General features: G+C 33.1%; 2 protein-coding genes across 3 annotated transcripts in view; one reads left to right on the top strand and one right to left on the bottom strand.

Annotated features, from left to right (window-relative positions):
• Nucleotides 1-6,451, top strand: part of LOC114275400 (CHD3-type chromatin-remodeling factor PICKLE) — a 36,383-nt gene extending 29,932 nt beyond the window's left edge. The window contains exons 21-31 of the mRNA XM_028217435.2: nucleotides 958-1,155; nucleotides 1,645-1,795; nucleotides 1,891-1,996; nucleotides 2,110-2,184; nucleotides 2,370-2,431; nucleotides 2,574-2,650; nucleotides 3,213-3,343; nucleotides 4,346-4,715; nucleotides 5,125-5,251; nucleotides 5,441-5,514; nucleotides 5,754-6,451. Coding sequence (XP_028073236.1) covers nucleotides 958-1,155; nucleotides 1,645-1,795; nucleotides 1,891-1,996; nucleotides 2,110-2,184; nucleotides 2,370-2,431; nucleotides 2,574-2,650; nucleotides 3,213-3,343; nucleotides 4,346-4,715; nucleotides 5,125-5,251; nucleotides 5,441-5,514; nucleotides 5,754-6,203 — 1,821 coding nt within the window. The 3' untranslated portion in view covers nucleotides 6,204-6,451. The remainder of the gene's footprint in view (nucleotides 1-957; nucleotides 1,156-1,644; nucleotides 1,796-1,890; nucleotides 1,997-2,109; nucleotides 2,185-2,369; nucleotides 2,432-2,573; nucleotides 2,651-3,212; nucleotides 3,344-4,345; nucleotides 4,716-5,124; nucleotides 5,252-5,440; nucleotides 5,515-5,753) is intronic.
• A 946-nt stretch (nucleotides 6,452-7,397) lies between these two features.
• LOC114275402 (two-component response regulator ARR12-like) lies at nucleotides 7,398-13,165 on the bottom strand. Of its 2 annotated transcripts, XM_082901409.1 has the most exons (6): nucleotides 12,560-13,165; nucleotides 11,599-11,751; nucleotides 10,342-10,731; nucleotides 9,536-9,612; nucleotides 8,291-9,442; nucleotides 7,398-7,623 (listed from the first exon to the last, which is right to left on the bottom strand). In XM_082901409.1, exons 1-6 carry the CDS (start codon nucleotides 12,687-12,689, stop codon nucleotides 7,564-7,566), a joined length of 1,962 nt encoding a protein of 653 aa, XP_082757535.1. In that variant the 5' UTR covers nucleotides 12,690-13,165; the 3' UTR covers nucleotides 7,398-7,563. The 2 variants fall into 2 exon arrangements, with proteins under 2 accessions (XP_082757535.1, XP_082757536.1); XM_082901410.1 differs by lacking the exon at nucleotides 10,342-10,731 and having other exon boundaries at nucleotides 12,560-12,995.
• Nucleotides 13,166-16,659: the final 3,494 nt, after the last annotated feature.

Raw genomic sequence — 16,659 nt, 5'->3', positions numbered from 1 at the left:
ACAAAACATGCAGGTCAGAACAATTTATTCCTTCTCATGTTATATTGTTTCTTCTTGGACGGGGGTTGTATTGGTTTTCCGCTGTATCTTACTTACTCTCTTTCTTTTCAATATTAGTTATATCCAAGTGTCAGGACTAGTCTCTTTACTCAGAAGCACCTGGTGTAAATTTTCTGTGGCCACTTCAGTCAGCCTCTCAAAACAAACTTTATTCGCATATTCCACCTTTAAGGCTTGACCTTGATCTATATAACAAAGTTTCTAGACATTTAATACCTTTTCAGAATATTCCTGGTGCTAGGACAGATTTCCAGTCCATTGGTGTTCGATCAATTTTTCAGTCCCTTGTGACATGGAACAAGTTCATGTATTTTATTCTTAAGTACTTATTTGCTTAGCTAATAGCCGTACTTTTTTTTTTGGTTGCTAACCTCCAGATCGACCACTCTACTCCTATGAAAGGAAAGTTGTTTTCAGATTGTCTAAACTCTGCTATTTTCTCTCACTTTCCAATAACTTCATACTTCTGGGAAGTTATATGAGCAACAATGTGGGTATTCAAGTTGAATTAATAAAACATACAAGCCAGTAAAGATGTAACATATTCTGACTCATTGTTATATAATTTCTTCTTGGTTAGATGTTGTAGTGGTTTCTATTGTTTACATTTAATAGTTTTGGACCTCATTTTTATTTGGGATAATTTCGAAAAAGTGGAAAGTAAAAAATAATAATTTTTAAATGATGGTATAAGATTTATTTGCATTATCTAATGCATAAATCACTTGTACCTCCATCATTTTGAATTATTTTTCTAGTCTCCACTTTTTTGATATTCTCCCTTTTTATTTTCACCATTCCAACTGGGTATCTGGCCTGTCTTATTATGATATCTTTGTCGTATCTTATTTTATGCTTTTTGGTTTTAAGGAAACTAAAGTTGCACATATGCTTTAGGTAGCAAATTTTGAGTACATTGATGAAGTGGAAGCAGCAGCAGAAGAGGAAGCACGAAAGGCATCAACTGAAAATAAAACTACCACCAACAACCCAGATAGAGCTAGCTATTGGGAAGAGTTGTTGAAAGACAGATATGAAGTACACAAGGTTGAAGAGTTTAACGCCATGGGCAAGGGGAAGAGAAGCCGTAAACAGGTATTTTACATCATTTTAAAAGGTACATTGCTTTTGTAATCAATTTAATTTGCTGGCACAGAGGGTTTGTCTTCTAAGCCCTTTTGTGCATAATTCTTTATCATCATTGGAGAATTAATCCACATTGCATTCCTTTCAAATTTATCAATCCTCACCCATTCTTTTTTGTTTCATTATTTCTGAAGCACATAACCTATGATTCATCTTGTGAATTGTTATTTCAAATTGAATTTCTTTGATACCAGAGTCTGTTAAACTTCATTCACTTTGGAAGTTGCATCAACTTCTGACATGCTATGGAATAAAACAGTAGTTGTTGTGGAATTCTGCTCTATACTATGTTAATAATCCCATGTGAAAATTTAAATTGTTGTTCTTCGATGTGAACATCTCTGAGTCCTGTCCAGGACAGATGTTTCACCTGACTGCTCATGAAATAAGATGGATTTCTAATGTTATGTTTCTCATGTGCTCTTGGGGCTCATTTAGATGGTGTCTGTAGAAGACGAGGACCTTGCTGGTTTGGAAGATGTAAGTTCTGAAGGAGAAGACGATAACTATGAAGCTGAGTTAACTGATGAAGAAACAACTGCATCTGGAATTCTAACTGGGAGGAGGCCTTACAGAAAGAAAATCCGTGGTATTGTTTTGTGTAGCTAGTATCATCCTAATACGATAATTTGAAGAAGTTGGTGATCATGTTTGATCATAGGCCCTTTTTCCAATCATTTGCAGTGGATAGTGCTGAATCACTTCCCTTGATGGAAGGTGAAGGGAGATCATTTAGAGTAAAGGGATTCAATCAAAATCAAAGGGCTGCATTTGTTCAGATTATGATGAGGTTTAGTTTTGGATGTATATTTAAATGCAGAATCAACTTATTTTATTCGTATTCTAATAAATGATATATTTGTGCTCGTATGTTGGTCTTTAATGATATAGATTGTTTGACAGATTTGGAGTTGGGGAGTTTGACTGGGCAGAGTTCACACCACGCTTGAAGCAAAAGACTTGCGAAGAAATTAAAGAGTACGCAATATAATATCTTCTTAATATTTGGAATCTTCTTGATTAGTGACTTGTAGTGATGCTAAAATGTGACTGCAGCATTTTTGTTAATCGAAAACTTTCATATTTTTATTTTTATTTATTTATTTATTTGCAATTTTGTAACAGTAGGGTGCATTGATTTATGGTTAATCTTTGTTGTCCAGATATGGGACTCTTTTCTTGACACACATCGCTGAGGATATTACTGACTCACCAACCTTTTCAGGTGATTATTTATTCTAGTTAGTTTTTCTGCTGCTGCTTTTTCTACATCTTTTATGACCTTAATCTCTCTCTCTCTCTCTCTCTCTCTCTCTTCCTTTTTGTCTGCTATTAATTTGTTGTTCTCACTCATTATTTTGCTGCAGATGGTGTTCCTAAAGAAGGACTAAGGATAGAAGATGTACTTGTTAGGATTGCAGTGTTACTTCTGATAAGGGACAAAGTAAGTTTTGTATGCTTGATGAAAGAGTTTCACTTGGTTGGTTAGTACTTTTGTAGCTTTGGATTTTTAAAAGAGTGGTCAACTTGGGAATCATCTTAAAGCTATGATTTGTGAGGACTGTTGTTGTCCTATCCCTCCTTATCTCAAATAGTGTTTATATGGTGAAAGCCTGGTTTTTCCATTTTTAACTTCCTGACATATAGGTCTAGGATGCATGACATGAGTCTTAAGCATTGGTGTTTTTCATTTAAAAAATTCAATATAAAAAAGAATTACAATAAGCTGAACTCTTAGTTGAAGCAATCCATGTATGCACATTGGCATGGATTGAAAAATCCATAGAACTGTAATTTTGAAATGCTAACTCATTGCACAGAAGTTTAAAAAATTATAATCCTTTCCATTGGTAGTATCATGGTATGCCCCCTCAACATCTATCAAGCAGTCCTTAAATGTAAATGTTGCTTCAATGAAGATCTAGAAATATCATATATTGAATCTTAGAACTGTCGTGGTAATTTCATTTAAAATTTTAACTATAAACCTTTTTGTACAATGATAGGTGAAGGCTGCATCGGAAAAGCTAGGCACTCCCCTTTTTCCAGATGACATAGTATCTCGTTTCCCAGGATTGAAGAGTGGAAGGTTTTGGAAAGAGCATCATGATCTATTACTACTCCGTGCTGTATTAAAGTATGTTTATTTTTTATGTTTATTTCTCTTTTCTGTTCTAAAAAGAGGTAAATTGAACGAAATGGAGATAGAAAGGAAGATGCATCCTTTATAAAGAAGGGAAAGATATGAGAGAAGTATTAAAGTACATAGCTGTAAGTTATAGTTTGATGGGAATTTTATGTGTTGGTGACAATTATTTTTTGATTTGTTTAATTTGATTGCCAACCACGGTTTTAGATTCTGTGTTATGGTAATTTGGTGCAAAACATTTTCTAGATACACTGTGTGAGTTACTTGAGAAAAAATAAATAAATTCATTTTCAAAGTATATATTGAATAGAAGTGATCATGTAGGCAGTACAGTACTAGTTATATTTGTCAATAAGTTTAAAGTTTATGTTTCAGTTAATGTCCTAAAAGCATGCCATAGCTGTTGACTTCCACGTCTTTGATATGATGGACTCTTGCTGGTAACACTCTATGGAAATTGATTGTATTGCTTATCATTTATATGTTTATTTTTACTAATGTTATTGTTAACCATGAGCTTCTGATTTTATGTATCTTTCTCAGACAAGCATATTTTGGTTGCTTTTTGATATTGGAAATAAAATGGCCATTGGATGGGCTCAAGCCTTGTGAACTTGAATAATTCCAAAAGTGGATTTTGACTAAATACAAAGACGTGACAAGAAATACATTTTTTATATGTGAATTTATGCATCTATGGAAGTACTTGTGTGTTTATGAGTAAATGTCTGTGTCGTGTGCACTATTTTTCCAGAACTATGGGGCAAGTCGCATTTCCATAGCATGTCACACCCCCAATGTTTTATGTGAGTGCCAAACACCAAACATTTTGGCACAAATTTCCAAAATAAAAAATCTATAAGAAGCTTCATAAGCTGCACCAAACAAGCCCAAACTTTGATAGGATTAGTCGTAAGATAAGTGCTCATAGTTTATATATGATAGATATTAACAGTCATAAGTTCATAACTAATATGGTTGGATGTGAAGGCATGGCTATGGAAGGTGGCAAGCTATTGTTGATGACAAGGACCTGAAGGTTCAAGAGGTCATTTGTCAGGAGCTGAATCTTCCGGTTGTAACTCTCCCTGTACCAGGAGCATCTCAATCACAAGATGGTGCAAATGTGGTTAGTGCCGAAACTCCTATGAATGAGACAAAGGGAACTGTTGTTGGGAACGATTTAGCAGTTGATGCTGCAAACAGAGCACCTGACGCTGCAAACCGATCACAGTTATTTCAAGATTCTTCGTCATTATATCATTATAGAGAGATGCAGAGAAGACAGGTTGAATTTATCAAGAAAAAGGTTCTTTTTCTGGAGAAATTACTAAACACAGAATACCAAAAAGAAGTCTTTGTAAGTTCATTCACAAGTTTTACTTCCTGCATATTCTTCTCGTTGGTGTGTTAATGTTGAAAAAAATATTTTGGCACTGTTTGGTTGGAATTTCTAAAATACTTTTTGACCAGCTAAAGAAAAATAAAGCAATTTATCTTCTGTTTAGGTTTATTTTCTTTTTGATTATTCTATTAACCAAAAATCAAAAGCATACCATCTTAATTCTTGTTTGGCGGTTTGTTTATTTCATCTTCCTATGTGACTTAATCGCTACGAACTCTGAATATGGTTCTATATGAAAGAGTTGCCAGCAAAATAGACTACATAAATTGCGCGAAATAGACTACATAAATTGCATTCTTAGTTTACTGCAATGAAGCAATACTTAACTCATATGGTTTGTCTTTATTATTTGATGTTATTGTAGGGTGACGCAAAAGCAAATGAGACTCCTATTGAAGAGCCGGAGACTGAAGCCAAGGTTCTCGATATACCAAGCCCATGCTCCATGGATATTGATTCTCAAACTAATAATCAGTTACCACAAGTGATCAGTAAGTGCACCCACTGTTTCTTTAAATCAAGAATAATGTTTGGCAACTCTCAGTTATTAACTAGTATATTGGATTCCTTCGTGCTTTGTTGTTATTTCATTGCATACTGATGGACCACTGATCTTTAACATGTTAAAAGAGCCAGGGCTTGTTTAGGTAGTTAATATGATCTGACCTGTTCTTGTGCAGCTTCAGAAGAAATTTCAGCTGTTGCCTGTGATGATAAACCTGTTCGCTTGGAAATTGCTCGGCTTTATAATGAGGTAAAATTTATAAGTTGCGCTATTTAATCATAGATCATGCTAATGGCAACCCTATGGACTGTCAATAAGGTAGAGAAAATGCCAAAATATGTAGAATTTCAATGCTCTTTTCACATATTCCCAGATACCTTCATATACTTTCTTACACATTGTAGTGCAGTTTTTACACATATATTGAGACAAATGAATATGCAAGAACTAACAATTGTTTCTTACTCTCTCTCTCCATATAAATGTAGATGTGCAAGGTAGTAGGAGAAAATGCAAATGAATCAGTGGAGGCATATTTGGCAGACAAACCAGCAGGTTTCAAGAACGTCCTTCCGCTAGAATCCATATATCAAGACATAAACAAAATCCTCTTTCTGGTCCAGCAGAATTCTTCTTCTAGTTCAGAACATCAGATACTAAATGCAGATTCACAGTTGGTGACACCAACCACACTGCAAGGAGATTATGACAAGTCCGGTCCCGAGGCAACAACTGAGAATAAGGTGCCAACAATGGAGTCCGGGCCTCAAACAGAACCAGACCTAGAAAAAGAGAAGAGCAATTCAGGTTTTGATGTGCAAGGTACTACTACTCAACCTGTATGTACCACCAGTGAAGCTGGAGGAGATGCGGAAATGGAAGAAAAGCAGCAAGATGCTGATGCAGACACTCCGAACCATGAAAGCACTGGGAAATGACCTTGGCCTCGGTTATTTTGCATGATTACACTAAATGAACTAATATTACTGGCTGTATTGCCCGAACTTTTTTTTTTAACCCCCCCTCATTTTATTTTATTTTTATTTTTATGGTGGTAGAGAAGTAATATTTTCAATCTAGATAGAAATAGCAGTTTGACAGTTATAGAATTTCATCTTACGTTGTTTTTACACACGAATTCACTTTATTTTTTTTGATGTTCTAATGAATTAACTTTGATCATCTATTTAAACATTGTTAAAGTATTGTATCTTCCTAGTTATTTTTATTGTAGTGTTGTGTTTTTTTTGCATTGTCTCAACAATTTGAAATATAATAGTCTATTTGTTGTTGAGTAACATTTGGACGAAAAAAAAGTAAACAAAAATATATAATTGTGTCACAAATTATTGTAAAATATAATATTTTCACTTAAGGAGTTGTCGTAACATCACCATCAAAAGATTATGTAATATTTATCACAAAAATTTATAATATTTATCAAAAAAATTACATGACTCAACAAAGTGTGTACAATATGTGGAGTAAAATTTTTCAATTTCGATTTAACTTTTCTCTTTTGGGCTTATATTTCGGATAAATTACCCATCAAAATGACTTAATATTTCAAAATTTTCAACGTTACATCATTCGAGTAAAATTTTTTGTATGAAATTTATGTTTGCAAATCAAATAAATTGTGGTTTAGAGTATTCTCATGGGATTGCTAATCAACACAATAAACAATAAATAAACAACGCAGCAAAAGAAGCTAAAAAAACAACATTTGCAAAAGCAACATATATACTAGATGGAGTATCATAAGAGATTTGTCTTTTCTATTTACTCCTATGGATTAGATAAAAATAATTTAGATTGAATTAAAGATAAAATAGGATTTTGGATCCCAAATAGTGATTCAATTTACAATGATAAAAGAGAATTCTTGATTCAATTATCCAATTCCAAATAGTAATTCAATTACAATGATGAAAGAGAATTCTTGATTCAATTATCCAAACTTGAAGAAAAATCTACTTTAGAGTTCTAGATTGAAGACAAAAAACTGAACATAAAATTTAAATTAAAATTTTATTCAAGTTCACTTATTAAAGTCAATAAATTATTACTTTTTGTTGATAATATTTTTTTTATATCAAATATATATATTTTTTATGTTTAAATTCTCAGTATCAGTAAGAAAGATAGAGGGGCTCATTCAAATATGAAATCCAGTCCTGCAAATCTGCTGATTACATATCAAGAACAAATTAACTACAAATTACTTGATAGCATAAACTCTCATCAAACACTATTTTGCTTGGTGTTAGTAGCTAACATCTATATTTATATATATCTTCATATGCAAGTCCCAAGTGAGTGTGTTTCACATCCAAAGTCTCCATCTCTTATATTTTCCTGCATCACATATATCAGATTGTAATATTGAATGCTCAAAGAGGAAATTACAAAATAAATAAACAAAATTAAAAGTAAAAACATCCTGGGTCTGATGAAGAAAATTGAAAATGAATAATAACGACAATGAGATCAGAATTTTAGGAACCTCAACCGCTCATTAGGAAAACCAGAGGAGATAATTTAACTGTGATGATTATTCAACAAGAAACATGACATGGCTTTATGCAAGCAGCAAAACTTGTAAAAGTCAAAAATAAAGAACATAATAATAATAATGTTCACGCGTGACTAAAAAAAATCAATGTCTGATCTGGTATTAAAATAGTAGATAACATTCCACATTTAGCAGTTCCATTTTACGTAACTGATGTTTCTTAATAACATTGATATACAGATGGATCAAGCGCATATAAATGTGTATATGTTGATAGGTATGAATCTAACAGATATATGAAATAGAAGCCTGTGCCTGTTGGTAAATTAAAGAAACTTCCTCCGCGTCCTAAGTTGCTAAGAACAGTGTACTATCAATATATGTGCAAATGGTTCAAAAATCAAGAATCATAATCTAATATCACCAAGAATTGAAATGGTGTGGAGACAATGTGGACAAAGACATCTAACTAACAGAACCAAAACAGACAATACAAGATTTAAATCATACCTGTTTCATCATTGCACTCACTAGATCTTCCAAGGAGTCATCGTTATTATAAGAGTATCCTTGCTTTATGTTTACTGTTGCCTCCATGGCTGATTGTTCAACCCCATTACGCTGCATTGACAAGTGATGATCAACAAGGTTTGGTTGTCCAATCATTCTGAAATCGTTATTTCTATTGCCCACCGCGTTCATGGGATCCGACCTCTGGCTGGATGAATTCATAACACCATGAGGGATCAGAGAGTTCATCGGGCTATGCATAAGATTAGGGTTGTGAGATGCATCCAGCTTATTGTGATCCCACCCTGATTTCATGCCATAATTCATTCTTTGCTCACCATTACTTCCAAGTCCCGGGGTTGCTAGGCATTTTAAATCTGTTCTCAACTCCGGAAATTGCGCATTTGTTGAATTAACGGAAGAAATATCATGAGAATTACTCCAACCATCCATGGCTATTGAAGACATATTGATTCTAAAGTCGCTAGATGTAAAAGAATTTGATTGGATCTCAGAAGACTGAATAGCAGGCCAAGTGTCAGTACATCTAGCAAAATCTGGCAAATGTGAAGGAAATTCTTCCACACTGACACGAGATTGATTTCCACATACTCCCCTCCTTTCAATTTCTTGAGGTTGAGGGTGCCCTTGTAAAGTCACAGGGTTGTAAGGGACACCATGAAGAGAGTTTCTTGAGGAACTACCATTTATGTTTGTATCTAAGAAGTCACCGGAAATGGGGAAAACCATTGAGTCATTAGTACCAGTGGATAGATCACCAAAGTGCTCGACACCGTTGTTATGTTGTAGTTGATCAAATTCCAGTGATGTTGGCATTCCTTGAAATGTATTGCCATTTTGATTTCCAGATAGTATAACTGGCTGGAACTTACTCTGAATCATTCCTGTCAAAGATAGGCCACATGAACCTAGAACAGCTGGAGTGTTCAATCTATCCAACATTCCACTAGACGAGAACGACCCAACAGTAGGATTCTGAAACTTTGCAGAACCAGCCATGCTGTGATAATTTCCAAATCCGTTCAGAGAACTCATTTGCAAATAGGCAGAATCTGCGCCGCCTAAAGCTGCAACTATATTAGCTTGTTGACTTGCTACACAGCTAATCCTTTTTAGGTAAAGCCGGTATTTCTGCACAAATTGAGCAAAATATTGAGTATTAAAGAGACGCAAGAGTTTTAGATCATCATACAAAACAACCATGCGAAAGATAAGGATCCGTGCCTGTAGATGGCTTGCCACATTTTCTCTAGTCAACTTCTCCACATTCATCATGTCTAGAATCCTTTTAGGTACGGCCTCTGCATTAGAAATGAGAGAGAAGTAAAAGATATGGTCAACATGTTTCTTTGATTGCCACTGTTGATTCGTTGAATATGAACACAACAAAAGTACTTTTTATTTAAACACGACCGGTACACAACAATTGTGCACACTAGTGCACATGAGTAGCTCATAATCACACATTAATTGACACACCTCCCATTTGGACACAATACACACGCTAAGGGAACGCTCAAGCCTTTTAGGACACATCACTCACACCAAACTTTGGAGCTTCTCGAGCACAAACTACTAAAGCTCACTTGATTGGTGCACGACTACTTGATGCCCAATACAAAAGCTCTTCCCATATTTATAGACTTGTTAACCGACCTAGGAAGTCAGTTATGAATACCCGAGAAGCCTCCATTGTACGCGGCAATTGAAGCCTCTAGAGAGAAAAAAAATCAGAAGAAGAATTCTACAGAAAATGAAGTTGTGAGAAAAAGCAGAGAGAAAAAGAGAAGACAAGACAAGAGTAGAGGAAGATATAGGAGCCCAGAAAATTCTAACTCACTCGACCACCACCAGGAATATTTCAAATTGCCTCATAAAACCATTTTTTGTTTGGTTACTTCTAATAAAAAAATGAATAGGTACAAATATTTAATTTCCCTTTTATTTCTGTCTCTCAATAAATCCAAGATCCAAACATACAGTAAACAAATGGAAAACTTTGCAGCTTACAAGGGTAAAAATAAACTTACCGTCAATGCCCAATTGATTAACAGCTGCAACAAATTTGCGGTGCAAGTCCACTGTCCAAACTACCCGAGGTTTTTTCTGCATTGATGGATCCTCGTTATTTTGTCCATCGTCAGCACGATCACCCTCGTCTTCATTCTGCTCTTTTCGTTTTCTGTTGAGCTTACTATTCTGATCAGAATCCCCTGTCACTGTGATCGCTTGTCCTCCTTCACTTTCATGATGAGGTTTGTCAAAATTGTTCTGATCCTTGGGATCATTTTTCTTTCTCCTAACTACATGTTGCCAGATGTTCTTTAGCTCCTCAATTCGGATAGGTTTCAACAAATAATCACAAGCTCCATGGGTGATGCCCTTCATGACAAGCTTGGTATCGCCATTTGCAGATAACACTAGAACCACATTAACAAGTCCATAAATTTAGAAAACCAAAAACCTAAATAAATAATCACTACCAATTGAAGATATATCCTACCTTTTAAAAGAGACAAAGTTTACAGACCAGTCAATAAATGAAATGCCTACATATTTTCCTCTGAGCTATTTGAGAGTTATCCAACTTGAGTTACGAGTACAAATGATTTTTTTTTTTTTTTCCTAGGAAAAAAGAAGAAAAAAGGACCTCATAATCTAATGGATTTGATCAGTTTATAGACCATTTGCCATTGTAATTCTATACAAAAATAGAACTTTGAATCATCTTTCTCTCGAGCCATACAAGGAAAAGAACTTCCTATACGTTCCTAGGGGGTATTATTCATTCATCTACATGTATCCCAATGAGCCGTCTATTGAATTGTTGCAATTGATGTTTGATCCCAAAGAGAAGGAAAAGATCTTCAAAAAGTGGGTTTTTATGATCCGATAAAGAATCAAACTTTTTTTTTTTTTAATGCTCCTGTTGTAGAAGTAATACTGCAGTTCAGAAGTTCAACTTCCAAATCAACCAAGTTAAAAACCAGAACACTAAAGCCATTGAAAATTTTCAAAACCACTTGAAATAAATTAATTAGCCGACCCCATTTGATGGGACTTAAGGCTTCGTTTGGTTTGGTTTGGTTTGAAATAAATTAATTAATTAATAAAAAATGTAAGAAAGACTTTAGTATACAATAATCTCATATGAAAGCAATGATCAACTACCAGTCAATAATACCTAAATGGATGTGTTTAATCTATATATACATGTTCATTCAAAAGAAATTCCAAAAAGACAAGGAAGCAATAAAATAGTCTCATGTACAATGCTGCTGACTTACTTATGACAGGTAGGTCCATTTCAAGCCCCACAAGCTCGAGCAGCTTGAAACCGTCCATGTCGGGCATATGGACATCGCTGATAACCAAATCAAACTTGTTTTTGTTTTCTCGCAACACCTTCAGTGCTGTGATCGCCTGACTGGTTGTCGTAACTGCAGATCCATAACCCAATTATAAAAGCCAAATTCAATTCCCAAATATTTTCAAAGAATCAATAACCAAAACTACAGCTTAAATGGAAACTAAACCACAACTGAATCAGAAACCCTATCTAGGAACCAGGATTACAGAGTTCATATCCAATATTTATGTGGGAAATGAATATATATCTCTCAAGTACTAACTCATCTGTTCAATATAGGAAAAATATATATCTTCTCTTTCCAGCCCTAGAAAACACAGAAATTTAGGCCAATACATCATGCATATTTTAAAGTTGAATCATGTTAAGCAGGTAGAGAGAGAGAGAGAGGTGTAAAATTTAGACCCATCAACAAATCATAAATAATGATTGAGACCACTTCTAAAAGCACCATTAATGATGTGACAGCGGACGGGACTCACCGTTTGCGTCTTGTTTTTTTTTTTTTTTTTTTTGGTTAAAGTGCTTGCCACTGGGCACCATTTTAGTGGGAAGTATCATTACCCACAAATCAATTACAAAATCTTGCTAAGAAATCAGAAATCTAAAATCCCACCTCCAAAAAAACAGAAACAAACCTTTTGTAACAGCAATCTTATAAATTCACTCCAAAAAAACACATGCCAAAGACAAATTCAACAATCCACCTCCAAAATCTCACATACATATTCATCAAAACAGGGAAAAAGATTGAGTAGAGTTACACATATTCACTTGAAAAACACCAAATCAAGAAGCAAAAGGTCCAAATCTAGAGACCCATTTCGCATAAAAACACTACAAAGAAACCCAAAACAGAGAATAAGAAGAAAGCGAACCATGGTACTGGCATTTACGAAGCAGAGTCTCCAAAACCCTGAGGCAAATGGGGTCATCGTCGACCGCCAGTACTCGCATCCCCATCGGAAACCGATCATTAGGTTCATCAAAACTTTGATCGACAATCATTTTCACAGTAGAAACAATTGCCGAATCGAGAGAGATTAAAACTGAAGCAAAAGCAGAGTTGACAGAGATTCTTTTTGGGTTTTCAAGGTTTCAAGACTGTTTTTTTGTGCTTTTTGAAATTCAGAAACTATTTATTTATATAGGGAAAGAATATGTGTCGCTATAGAGAAGGAGAGAGAGTGATTGGGGAAAGTTGATTGTCTGTTATCATTGAATTAATATATATATATATAGAGAGAGAGACAGAGAGAGAGATGTTAGAGACATGCAAACAGAGCAACAGAACAGAATGGAATATATGACTACATAGACTGAAAAAAACAAGTTGGAAGAGTATACTTTGGAGAGAGAGAGAGCACCAAAAATAATAGAGTGAAACTGAAAACTCCTCTTTCTCTCTTTTTTTTTTTAATTTTTTTCTTTCTTTCTTTCTTTTTTTTTTTTATTTTTTTTATGTTTTGTTTTGTTTTGTTTTTATTTTTGTTTCTTTCTCTCTCTATAAATGAGAGAAAATATGGAATAATTTTGAAAGCTGGATAAAGTAAATATTAGGCAAATTACACTTTATCCCTCACTTATGGATAAATATTATTTTTGCTTTTAATTTTTTTGAAAGCTAATTTATTTTACATATATGTAGGAGATATATACATACATATTTTTCATATCTTATAGAAAACATGTGAGAGGAAAGATATATACGTGTGTAAAATTCATATACGTTATTTCTTTTCTTTTTTTCATAATAGAATGTTAATAGATAGTTGAGATTAAAATAAATTAAAAATTATGAAAAAAAATATAATACTTGTTAATAAAGGGATAAAGTGCAATGTATTTATTATATGTACCCACTCACTCAAAAATTAAAAATAAAATAAAAAGAAGGAAATGCTTTTTTTTGAAGTAGGAAGGAAGAGGCCAGTGTTGTTCTCAATGGGTGTTTGAGAAGTTGCTATTTTAGTAGGTTAATATTTTTATATTTGAGAAGATGATTGAATTTTTTTGTAATTGGATGTGATATTTGTAAGAAAAAAAATAAAATAATTATAAATTTGATGTAATATTTTGTCTTATTAATTATTTTAACCTATTTTATCTTTTTTTTAAAATTTTAACCTAAATTAAACTAAAATCTCACTTTCCAACCCCAAGCTGGTTTTATGCGTTGTGTTTTTTATTTTTATTTTTATATTTAAAACTTTTGTTTGTTATCTATTTCCCAAATCTCCATGCTGTATATTCTGATTTATCCAATGAAAAAGTTCATGTATATAATTATCATAGCAAACATTCATCTATGAGTAAATATCATTTTATTTTTTTTATCAATGAATTTATATATTTTGATTTTTTTAATTATAAAAATGTAACACTTTTACTCTTGTAAACCTCTTCCATACTATCTCAAAAAGAAATGTATTTGTATGATTTTCATAATTGAGATGGTTAATATGTATAGTTCATAAATGAATAAGTAAGGTAATATTCGTTAATAATTAAGGATCTTAGTATAATTAATTGTAAAATAAAATAAATGTTTTTGCATAATCATTATTAATATACATAAATAAACATGCCCTTTAAGTAGAATACAAAAATAAATAGTGGTGTAAGAAAAATTGGTGGAACCAAGTGGATTGTCCAAGAACAATCAAAATTTCAATTTTTAACCAATCTTTTATCAGTATGGTTTATTTCAATTCTAAAATATTTTATATGAAGCAAATTAAACCAAACAAAATATTATATTTAAATATGTAACTTTTTCTTGATTTGTAAAGCACTCCAAATTCAAAAATCAATCTAATTGATATAATTATCGATATATTTATCAACGTTCTTAATCTTATTACTAGTATGAAGCAATTTGAAATTGAAAGTTGTCAATGGAGATCTCTATTATTGGGATAATAACAACGTCATATTCATTACTTTTTTATATTATTTATTGTTATGTATCATCTCTTATGTCATTGATATAATTTATCAACATAATCATTACTATCATTAAGCAATTTGTAATTGAAGGATGTCAATAAAGATCTATATTATTGGGAAAATAATAACGTTACATTTCAGCTTAAAAGTTAAAAAGTCACTAAAAAAATTAAAAAGCCAACAACTTGTACAAAAAAATTAAAGATTTCATTTTCTCTTTATTTTTTTGCACATTCTTTTGTAAAAAAACTAAAAAGTCATTTCAAACACACTAATTTTTTTTACCTCATATTTTAACCAAAAAACCAAAAAGTTACTAAAATAATTTGTTCCCAAACGAGGCCTTAATATCATTACTAGCATTAAGCAATTTGCAATTGAAGGGTGTCAATGGAGATTCTATTGTTGGGATTGTTAAACATAGTAATTATATATTATGCCTATCATACATACCATATTATTCATTACCATACTTAGGTTTCTCTGCTCCTATATAAAGGAGTCTTGTATATATTGTTACATAATTATTCAGCACAATATTTAATATACACATAACATAATATTCTTTCTCTCTCTCTCTGAAATATTGTAACCGGAATAATAATAACGTTACATTCATCACTTTTTTGTATTATCTATTGTTATGTGTCATCTCATATGTCATTCTATCATTGATATAATTTATCAACATTCATAATAGCATTACCAGCATTAAGCAATTTGCAATTAAATGATGTCAATGGAGATCTCTATTATTGAGATAATAATAACGTTACATTCATCACTTTTTTATACTATCTATTTTTATTTATCATCTCATAGGTTGTTCTATCATTGATATAATTTATCAACATTCTTAATATTATTACTAGCATTAAGCAATTTGTAATTGAAGAATGTCAATGGATATTTCTATTATTGGGAGAATAATAATGTTACATTCATCACTTTTTATACTACCGTAAATTACAAATACACTCCCTGAGGTTTGCTTCAAGTACAGATTGTCTCCTGTAGTTTGAACAATTATAAATACCCCATTGTTAAATTTTTTTATTTAATAGAATTAACTAAAAAGTAAAATTCATAATTGCTCTCATAAGAGCATTTTCAACGGTTTAGCAAATTTTTCACCAAATTTGAGTGAAAAAAAAGAAGCAATTTCCTCAATCTGATACGAGCAGCTTCAATCGTTGCACTGTAACGTGCATCAAAACACTAGAGACGTCCGGTGGGACGACCGGCCGGTCAACCGGTTAGAGTTCTGAATTTTTTTTTTCTTCCCTCCACATACAACTAACTGGTTTCTCAACACTATGAGTGGGTTAAAGGCCACAAGAACAACTTCAACTCCTAATTCAACAAATTGGGTGTCTTTTTCCCTTTTGCAGGATTTAAATACAACATATAACTATATATCAAACTTGTAATTTAGAACTTTCTTTTATTTTCTTTTCTTTTTCTCAATTTTCTTTGCAACCAAATCCAAATGGGTTTGGCATCTCTGGTCTTGTTCAAGAAAGCGAAAAAGAAAGAGACATGAGTTCTCCATTTGTCAAAGACAGGGAAGGTGGTGGTGGTAGGAAGATTTTGTGTGTATTGAGTGGTGGTGGATTTGATTGGGAAAGAGAGGGAGTGGTGGTAGGGAAGATAGAGGAGTCTTGGAAGTGAATGTGAAGAGGAAGAGGGAGTACTGGTGAGGATTGTGTGGGGGGCAGAGTGAGAAGATAAAGCCATGGTAATGGTGGGTTTGGAGTTGTCTGTTTTTTAGCCTTTTAGTACTGGTTGAAACACTGCACAACAGATATGCAATTTTTTGTAAGCAAGGACGACCGGTGGGATAATCGGCCAGACGCCTAGCCGGTTGTCCGGTAGGGCCACCTCCAACGTAAACGCACGGTGAAATGATAAAATCTCACGCAACTCCTTAATTTGGTAAAACTTTTGCTCCGTTTTCAATTTAATATCAATTTAGTGAAATCATTTGAGAGAGAAAAAATGACTCTTTCCATCAAATTCAAATCTGATG

The sequence above is a fragment of the Camellia sinensis genome, chromosome 13 (genome assembly GCF_055761805.1).
Source record: "Camellia sinensis isolate YWXY chromosome 13, ASM5576180v1, whole genome shotgun sequence".
Classification (NCBI taxonomy): Eukaryota; Viridiplantae; Streptophyta; class Magnoliopsida; order Ericales; family Theaceae; genus Camellia; species Camellia sinensis.
This window is presented reverse-complemented; position numbering and strand designations above follow the sequence as displayed.